The sequence below is a fragment of the Oncorhynchus gorbuscha genome, linkage group LG02 (genome assembly GCF_021184085.1).
Source record: "Oncorhynchus gorbuscha isolate QuinsamMale2020 ecotype Even-year linkage group LG02, OgorEven_v1.0, whole genome shotgun sequence".
NCBI classification, from domain to species: Eukaryota; Metazoa; Chordata; class Actinopteri; order Salmoniformes; family Salmonidae; genus Oncorhynchus; species Oncorhynchus gorbuscha.
The window spans coordinates 47,928,970-47,939,362 of NC_060174.1; the positions used below are offsets into that span (position 1 = coordinate 47,928,970).

Below are 10,393 nucleotides of genomic sequence, written 5' to 3' on the forward strand. Positions count from 1 at the left end.
CATAGGTACACTTCAAATGTGAGAGACAGAATCTAAAACAAAAATCCAGAAAATCACATTTTATGACTTTTAAGTCATGAATTCGTATTTTTATTGCATGACATAAGTATTTGATCACCTACCAACCAGTAAGAATTCCGGCTCTCACATACCTGTTAGTTTTTATTTAAGAAGCCCTCCTGTTCTCCACTCATTACCTGTATTAACTGCACCTGTTTGAACTTGTTACCTGTATAAAAGACACCTGTCCACACACTCAATCAAACAGACTCCAACCTCTCCACAATGGCCAAGACCAGAGAGCTGTGTAAGGACATCAGGGATAAAATTGTAGACATGCACAAGGCTGGGATGGGCTACAGGACAATAGGCAAGCAGCTTGGTGAGAAGGTGTCAACTGTTGAAGTTCAAGATGACGGTCAATCACCGTCTGTCTGGGGCTCCATGCATGATCTCACCTCTTGAGACATCAATGATCATGAGGAAGGTGAGGGATCAGCCCAGAACTAAACGGCAGGACCTGGTCAATGACCTGAAGAGAGCTGGGACCACAGTCTCAAAGAAAACCATAAGTAACACACTACGGCGTCATGGATTAAAACCCTGCAGCGCACGCAAGGTCCCCTTGCTCAAGCCAGCGCATGTCCAGGCCCGTCTGAAGTTTGCCAATGACCATCTGGATGATCCAAAGGAGGAATGGGAGAAGGTCATGTGGTCTGATGAGACAAAAATAGAGCTTTTTGGTCTAAACTCCACTCACCGTGTTTGGAGGAAGAAGAAGGATGAGTACAACCCCAAGAACACCATCCCAACCCATGAAGCATGGAGGTGGAAACATCATTCTTTCGGGATGCTTTTCTGCAAAGGGGACAGGACGACTGCACCGTATTGATGGGAGGATGGATGGGGCCAAGTATCGTGAGATCTTGGCCAACAAACTCCTTCCCTCAGTAAAGGCATTGAAGATAGGTCATGGCTGGGTCTTCCAGCATGACAACGACCCAAAACACACAGCCAGTTCAAATAAGGAGTGGCTCTGTAAGAAGCATCTCAAGGTCCTGGAGTGGCCTAGCCAGTCTCCAGACCTGAACCCAATAGAACATCTTTGGAGGGAGCTGAAAGTCTGTATTGCCCAGCGACAGCCCCGAAACCTGAAGGATCTGGAGAAGGTCTGTATGGAGGAGTGGGCCAAAATCCCTGCTGCAATGTGTGCAAACCTGGTCAAGAACTACAGGAAACGTATGATCTCTGTAATTGCAAACAAAGGTTTCTGTACCAAATATTAAGTTCTACTTTCCTGATGTATCAAATACATATGTCATGCAATAAAATGCTAATTAATTACTTTAAAATCATACAATGTGATTTTATGGATTTTTGTTTTAGATTCCATCTCTCACAGTTGAAGTGTACCTATGATAAAAATTAGACCTCTACATGCTTTGTAAGTAGGAAAACCTGCAAAATTGGCAGTGTACCAAATACTTGTTCTCCCCACTGTATATACAGTACATGTATATATTCGTTTTTCAATCCCAGAGGCCTTTTGCCTTTTGTTAGGCCGTCATTGTAAATTAATAAATTAAGGCCTGATTCATACAGTCTGCTCTGAACAGTTGATGTTTAGTTGTGTCTGTTACTTGAACTATGTAAAGTATTTATTTGGGCAGCAATTTCTGAAGTTTGTAATTTATTTAACTAGGCAAGTCAGTTAAGAACAAATTCTTATTTTCAATGACCGCCTAGTGGGTTAACAGCCTTGTTCAGAGGCAGAATGACAGTTTTTTACCCTGTCAGCTCAGGGATTTGATCCTGCAAAATTCCAGTTCCAAGTCCAATGCTCTAACTACTAGGCTACCTGCCACCCCACTTGTAGTTATACGTTGTATGTACTAAGACACTTGTATGCACCTTTAATGAACTTATCTTCTGCAGCAGAGGTAACTCTAGATTTTCCATTCCTGTAGCGGTTCTCATGAGAGCCGGTTCCATCATAGCGCTTGACGGTTTTTGCGACTACACTTGAAGAAATTTAAAAGTTATTGAAATGTTCCGTGTTGACTGAACTTCATATCTTAAACTTCTTCAGGCTAGGGTCCTTTTTTCTGAATTTCCGCCTGACTGACGTACCAAAAGTAAACTGCCTGTTACTCAGGCCCAGAAGCCAGGATACGCATATAGATTTGGTACCATTGGATAGAAGTTTGTAGAAATGTTAGAATATTGTATGAGACTATAACACAATAGATACGGTCAGAGAAAATCCAAAGAAAAACCAACAGGATCTTTTTTTTAGAGAGCCCATGCTCTTAAAATGGAAAGCATAGGGGCATATGCATTTCCAGCTCCCAGATTGCAATTCCCAAAGCTTCCACAAGCTGTCCACTAGGCGTCCCGCTAGCCTGAGAGGTTTTAAAGTAATGATGGACTGTCATTTCGCTTTTCTTATTTGAGATGTTCTGGCCATAATATGGACTTGGTCTTTTACCAAATAAGGGTATCTTCTGTATACCCCACCTACTTTGTCACAACACAAAACTCATTCTGATTGGCTGGGCCTGGCTCCCCAATAGGTGGATCTGGCTCCCAAGTGGGTGGTGCACCCCTGCCCAGTCGTGAAATCCATAGATTAGGGCCTAGTGAATGTATTTCAATTGACTGATTTCCTTCTATGAACTGTAACTCAGAAACGTATTGTAATTTTTTACATATTGCATTTATATTTTTGTTCAGTATATTTAATTTCAGACATGCTTCACAAAAAAATTAAAAACAATTCAAATTAAAACTGAAATATTTACTACGCAACAAACATAACAGGATAAAAAAAAAGAATAACAAAATCGGAATGGCTAAAAAGCCACCTAAGGAAGAGCAAATCTAAAATGGTATGTTTTAAGATCTCTTTGAAATATGTCCACAGTTTCGGCCCACCTCAGGTTTTTCTGGCAGGCTATTCCAGAGGCTGGGGAAAAGAATGACAAAATGGAATGGAAAAAGGCTGCCTCTCCATGCCTCTTGATCCTAGGCTTTGGGATAGTTAAACGGCCAGTGCCAGAGGACCTGAGAGACCTACTGGGTACGTAACTGAAAAGCATGTCTGACATGTATTGGTGTGCACAGTCGTGGATTGATTTAAAAACCAACAGAATAATCTTAAAATTATTTCTAAAACTCACAGGCAGCCAGTGCAGAGATCTTAAAATTGGTGTAATGTGTGCTCTGGTCTTGCTAAGTACCCTTGCTGTAGCATTCTGTATCTTTTGCAGTTGACCAATGGCCTTCTTGGGTAGACCAGACAGGAGAGCATTACAGTAGTCAAGCCGGCTTGTTATAAAAACATGGATGAGTCTCTCTGTATCAGCCTGAGAGAGAAACAGCCGCACCTTGGCAATGTTCCTCAGTTGGTAAAAAGCTATTTTGGTCACATTCCTAATGACTGATTAGAAATTGAAATCTTAAATACGGTAACACCTAGGTTTTTTACCTGGTGTTTCATTTTTATTGCCATGAATTAAACTTTGCTGCCAGAATCTCTCTGTGCTTTAGCTCCAACAATCTCGCTGTGACTTGGGCTCCCGAGTGGCGCAGTGGTCTAAGGCACTGCATTTCAGTGTCACTACAGCCACCCTGGTTTGATTCCAGGCTGTATAACAACTGGCTGTGATTGGGAGTCACATAGGGGGGTCCACAATTGGCCCAGCATTGTCCAGATTTGGTCAGTGTAGACTGTCATAGTAAATAAGAATTTGTTCTTAACTGACTATCTGGTTAAATAAGCACCATGTTCTTGGCACTTATTTAGGGATTAGGGTTTCTTCTGGACAGGGCCTAACTATACTGGCCCAATAAGCATATGTCCTAGAGAAATCCCTTATTTGGACAGTGGTTACAGTGTTTGACATTGGTGCTGGTCACCCTACTCTCACATTCTTAGCAATTATACAGTACCAGTCAAAAGTTTGGAAACACTCATTCAAGGGCTTTTCTTTAGTTTTCTTATTTTTTACATTGTAGAAAAGTAGTGAAGACATCAAAACTATCATGTAGTAACCAACAAAGTTTTAAACAAATCAAAATATATTTTATATTTGAGATTTTTCAAAGTAGCCACCCTTTGCCTTGAGGACAGCTTTGCACACTCCTGGCATTTTCTCAACCAGCTTCATGATGTAATCACCTGGAATGCATTTCAATTAACAGGTGGGCCTTGATAAAAGTTTGTTTGTGGAATTTCTTTCCTTCTTAATGCGTTTGAGCCAATCAGCTGTGTTGTGACAAGGTAGATAGAAGATATCCCTATTTGGTAAAAGACCAAGTCCATATTATGGCAAGAACATCTCAAATAAGCAAGGAGAAATGACAGTTCATCATTACTTTTAGAGATGAAGGTCAGTCAATCTGGAAAATGTCTAGAACTTTTAAAACATTTTCAAGGGCAGTCGCAAAAACCATCAAGTGCTATGATGAAACTAGCTCTCACGAGGACTGCCACAGGTAAGGAAGACATAGAGTTACCTCTACAGAAGAGGATAATTAGAGTTCATTAGAGTTACCAGCCTCAAACATTTCAGCCCAAATAAATGCTTCACAGAGTTCAAGTCATAGACACATCTCAACATCAAGTCACAGAGGAAACTGCATGAGTCAGGCCTTCATGGTCGAATTGCTGCGAAGAAACCACTATTAAAGGACACCAATAAGAATAAGGGACTTGATTAGACTGGTGGAAATCTGTCCTTTGGTCTGATGAGTCCAAATTTGAGATGTTTGGTTCCAATCGCTGTGTCATTGTGAGACGCAGAGTAAGTGAACGGATGATCTCCGCATGTGTGATTCCCACCGTGAAGCATAGAGGAGGTGTGGGGTTGCTTTGCTGGTAAATGGCATATATTATTATTATTATATATTATTATATTATATTATTATATATTATTATATTATACTGGTAACACTGTTGGTGATTTATTTAGAATTCAAAGGCACACTTAACCAGCATGGCTACCACAGGATTCTAAAGCGATTTTCCACCCCATCTGGTTCGCGCTTAGTGTGACTATAATTTGTTTTTCAACAGGACAATGACCCAAAACACACCTCCAGGCTGTGTAAGGAATATTTGACCAAGGAGAGTGATGGAGTGCTGCTTCAGATTATCTGGCCTCCACAATTACCCGACCTCAACCCGATTGAGATGGTTTGGGATGAGTTGGACTGCAGAGTGAAGTAAAAACAGCCAACAAGTACTCAGCATTTGTGGGAACTCCTTCAAGACATTTGGAAAAGCATTCCTCATGAAGCTGGTTGAGAGAATGCCAAGAAGGTGTAAAGATGTCATCATGGCAAGGGTGGCTACTTTGAAGAATCTAAAATCTAAAACATATTTTGATTTGTTTAACACTTTCTTCCTACATGATTCCATATGTGTTATTTCATAGTTTTTACAATGTAGAAAATAGTCAAATGAAGAAAAACCCTTGAATGAGTAGGTGTGTCCAAACTTTTGGCTGGTACTGTATGTTAATGTCATTATAAGGCAAGAGTTACAACACACCTATCTGATCTAATTAGAATGCGTTTGTCATTTGGCAGATTGCTATAGACCCAGGTATTTTCTAAAATAGCAATGTCGCCAAAAATTATCATTTGTGACGTGTGATGGAAATGACAGACATAGGAAAAAATGTGTAAAGAGCAGTGACACCGTTACACTATGCAACCAAGTGTGACATGTTTTGCTATGGCCCTGGGTTGTTTTGAGTTTGTTCCTGCTAGTTAGTATGCTGTTATAGTCAGACATGAGTTATCTATTACCATCATAGCTGCATCCATTATACATTCGTGCCTCAACTATAACATGATGCAGCCACAACTATGCTTGAAAATATGGAGAGTGGTACTCAGTAAAGTGTGCTATTGGATTTGCCCCAAACATAGCACTTTGTATTCAGGACAAAAAGTTGCTTTGCCAATTGTTTTGCAGTATTACTCTAGTGCCTTGTTTGCAAACAGGATGCATAATTTGGAATATTTTTGATTCTGTACAGGCTTCCGTCTTTTCACCCTGTCAATTAGGTTAGTATTGCAGAGTAACTACAATGTTGTTGATTCATCCTCAGTTTTCTCCTATCACAGCCAATAAACTTGTTTTAAAGTCTCCAGGGGCCTCATGATGAAATCCCTGACTGGTTACCTTCCTCTCTGGCAAGTTAGGAAGGACGCCTGTATCTTTATAGTGACTGGGTGTTTTGATACACCATCTAAAGTGTAATTAATAACTTCACCATGCTCAAAGTGATATTCAATGTCTGTTTTTTTAACACATCTATCAATAGGTGTTCTTCTTTGTGAGGCATTGGAAAACCTCATTGGTCTTTGTGGTTGAATCTGTATGTGTGGGGTACAGAGATTAAGTAGTAATTCAAAAATAATGTTAAACACTATTAATGCACACAGAGTCCATGCAACTTATTGTAGGACTTGTTAAGCAAATATTTTACTTATTTAGACTTGCCATAACAAATGGGTTGAATGCCTATTGACTCAGGACATTTCAGTTTTAAAAATGTTTTAATACATTTGTAAAAATGTAATTCCACTTTGACGTTATGGGATATTGTGTGTAGGCCAGTGACAAACACATCTAATTTGAATACATTTTACATTCAGGCTGCAACAAAGCAAAATGTGGAAAAAGTGGTGTGAATAGTTTCTGAATGCACTGTTAGGCAGAACGTTACTTAAGCCAAAAACGAAAGTAGGGTGGTTGGTCTGGTTGGATGGGTCAGCGAATAATGCAAACGTCTAGCACGGGGGTTTCGAATCTTATCACGGACAACTTTAGCATTTGAGATAATTAGCAACTTTGCAACTGCTTTTTTTTGTGTTACTTTGCAACTTGCCAATTTAGCATGTCAGCTAACTCCTAACCTTAACCCATAACCCTTAGCCTAGCTAACGTTAGCTACCTAGCCACCTAGTAAGGAATTAGAATTCGTAACATTTCATACATTTTGCAAATTCATAACATATTCTATGAATTGCAATTCGTAGCATGTTGTACCAATTTAAATGTGTAACATAACTTGTAATTCATAACATATCATACAAAATGGATGATGGACATCCACAAATTAAAATCAAATCAAAGTTTATTTGTCACGTGCGCCGAATACAACCTGTGTCGACCTTACAGTGAAATGCTTACTTACAGGCTCTAACCAATAGTGCAAAAAATGTATTAGGTGAATGTTCATATAAATGTATATATATATATATATATATATATATAAACATATAACATATCATACTAATTGGTGTGTTCCGGATTTATGTATCTGTGTTACATATACCCCTGAGTCCAGGTTAATGCCACATTGGCCCTTTTCAAAGGGATTAGTTGGTTTTTAGGGGCAGTTGCTCTTTAAAGGTAGTTTTATTATCATAGTCAATATACAGCAATATAAATCATAAATAAACAGTCAAATGAACATTTAGAATGCAAAATATTTAGAATAATTTAGAATGATACTGCCACTGGAATACTGTGTCATGCAATCTTCAAAGCATTATGTTATCTAGGCTATGGAGAATGGGTGGGGCTCATATCCCCTCCACAGGCAAGCTCATGTAGGTCGTATAAATTGAAATACACAATGCACTGTTATCCAGTTTTTTATAAAGCATATGCAACAAGTTCCTAAAGCTCTTAATCAATGGAAGTGTCAGTTTTTGTGGTGGTAAATGTGGTAAAACAGTTTTAAAAACCACTGAAATCGTTGCAATTTTCCAAGATATAGTCTACATTAACTTCTGAAATTGAGTTGGCATAAGTTTAAAATCTCACAATGCAAAATAAAATCTATTTAAATATATCTCATGATTTTTATATTAGTTACAGCATTCCACAACATACCTGAGTCTGAGTGTCTTGGTCTGGCAAGATCTCGAAAATAGTATATAAAATCCACACAGTTGTCGTTTTGCACTTCGCCCCTAGAACAGAGATCCGACAGCAGTTCCAGAGCCTTTCGAAAAATCTCGTCCTCTCTGTCTCCAGGCATTTCCCACCAGCATCCTTCTTAATAATGAAGGGGCTCTCCGGCAGCTCCACAACACTCCTAACGCCTACAGTATCTAGACCCCGATTCCAGGCGCCTGGCACATTCAGTCATCCCAAATATCACTTTTGCCTACACCAGCATTACGCAAGCGAAGAGTGGCTAAACTCTTTATCCAACGAAGTTTTCCTCTGAAAGATGGCTTTTGTTAAGCGTATGTCAAAACTTTGTATTCTATCTTGAATATATTTTAAGTCTTAGAATTGTACCACTGGTTGAATCCATCCACTGGAATTGGCTGTCCTCCGTTGCGTTGTGTGTTGTGCGGTGTCCACTAGACTGCGGTGCTGAATTACTGAGCTGTGCTCCTCAAGGTCTTAAATGAATGGCTTGGACTGCGTGCAATTATTTTCCAATGCACACTCACAGGAATCTCCGTTCTGCCTACCCACGGCACCCTGCACTATCGTTCCCTACAGAGCCGGGGATGGAACAGGCAATAAAAACGTTTTGGTGAATCATTCTTTCAAGGTTTGTTATTAATTGATGAGTTGTGGATTTTTATTGTGACAGAAGGCTGCTTTCCATGTTTAACAATTAACTAGAGCTTTGATCAACCTGGCATGTCTGTGTGTTTTTTTAAAAATTACAGCCCATTTAGCACGTACCGTTCTGGGAACCATGTGTTTCTTAGAGCTTGGTGAAAGCATGGTTGTCCTATGTTTTTTTTTTTGCATACAACCTTCCCACAACTTTCCGGGAATGATGTAGGATAGTTGCTTGACGAAAAACATATTTTTCTTGGTATTTCATTACTTTAACAGAATGTTTCCTAAACATTTAAACACGGTTACATTTAAAAAGAAATGTGGTAATATTCTAGGAACGTTCTCCAACTGATTTGACATTGAGAATGTTCTCAAATAGTTCAGAGAACGTTAAAGAAACAACATTCTTCTGTGGGAGTTTCAGTACTTCAGTATAAGATTTCCTGCAGTTTTCCTCAAAGCTCTACTTTAAGTCATGTTCTCAAATTGTTCTGATAACGTAATAAAAACCTTCAATAAAAATGACAGGAAAACTTTAGTAACTTTCAGAGCACGTTCCAAGAATGTTATTTAAAAACATATACATTCCATTCTCAGCATCAACAAAACTCTCTCTATCCTCAGCATGGTTCAGTGTGTTCAGGTGTGTTGGCTGTGCTCAATAATTGGCCACACCTGATCTTAATGAGTGCTTGTATACTTTTAAAAAAAGGGGAGGGGGGGTGTGATTGAATAGACTAAAATTAACAGCTTTGTATGTGTAAAAAAATATGGCATGCTAGCTCCATCCTGGTTGAACAAGAGATAATTGGTTCAAATCTCACTGATGCCGTGTCAGAATAAAAAATAAGTGTGTTTGCATGATTAATGCCTAAGGAACTGCATGGTGTGTTCTCTGTGCTTGGAGTTTTAAAAAAAAGAAGCTAATTCCAAATAAGATAGCAGTGCTTACAAGGTTTTACTGAAACATTAAGTGAACGTTTTAAGGAAGTTACTCAAAACATTAAAATAACCTATAGTTTCTGTTCTCATAGCGTTAATAAAACCTCCCAGGAACACTTTCAAGGAACCAGAGTAAAACGTTCTCAGAACCTCCCTGCAACCTAAAAATAAACATTCCCAGAACAAGCAAAACGGTAACTTCTCACTGGATAAAAGTGGTTCATATAAGGGGATATCTTTACATGACATGTTTTTGATATTCTGCAGAATACAGACCATTTCCAAAGTATATTTTGACTTTTGAATATGCACCATATCATGACAAATTCTGAATTGATGTGTCTTTTAGACAAATATGATATTGGGATTACTCAAAAAATCCACATGGACATTTCCTATGGCCGGATATGGACTCATTCAATATCTTGAGATAATGTATGTGACACCGTATTTTCTCTCTTCATGTTGACAAATACTATCTGTTTACAGGTCCTTCTGTAGCTCAGTTGGTAGAGCATGGCGCTTGTAACGCCAGGGTAGTGGGTTCGATCCCCGGGACCACCCATACGTAGAATGTATGCACACATGACTGTAAGTCGCTTTGGATAAAAGCGTCTGCTAAATGGCATATATTATATTACATCACATACAGTATATGTGTTTTCTCAGCACATTCAAGATATGAAGCTATATTGATTCATGCTTCTCTTGGCTGAGGTCCATTTATGAATCTTGATATGCTTTTTGATATGCTGAAAATAAGGACAATTTCTGATGCATTTCTGAGTTTACACGCTTAATAATTTGACAAATATGAAATCCATATTTTTCATCAATGAACAA

At 38.9% G+C, this 10,393-nt stretch overlaps 1 protein-coding gene across 1 annotated transcript in view; it reads right to left on the reverse strand.

Annotated features, from left to right (window-relative positions):
* LOC123993003 (synaptotagmin-9-like) overlaps nucleotides 1-8,526 on the reverse strand; it is a 56,394-nt gene extending 47,868 nt beyond the window's left edge. The window contains 1 exon segment of the mRNA XM_046294732.1: nucleotides 7,916-8,526. Within this exon segment, the coding sequence (XP_046150688.1) occupies nucleotides 7,916-8,063 (148 nt within the window). The 5' untranslated portion in view covers nucleotides 8,064-8,526.
* Nucleotides 8,527-10,393: the final 1,867 nt, after the last annotated feature.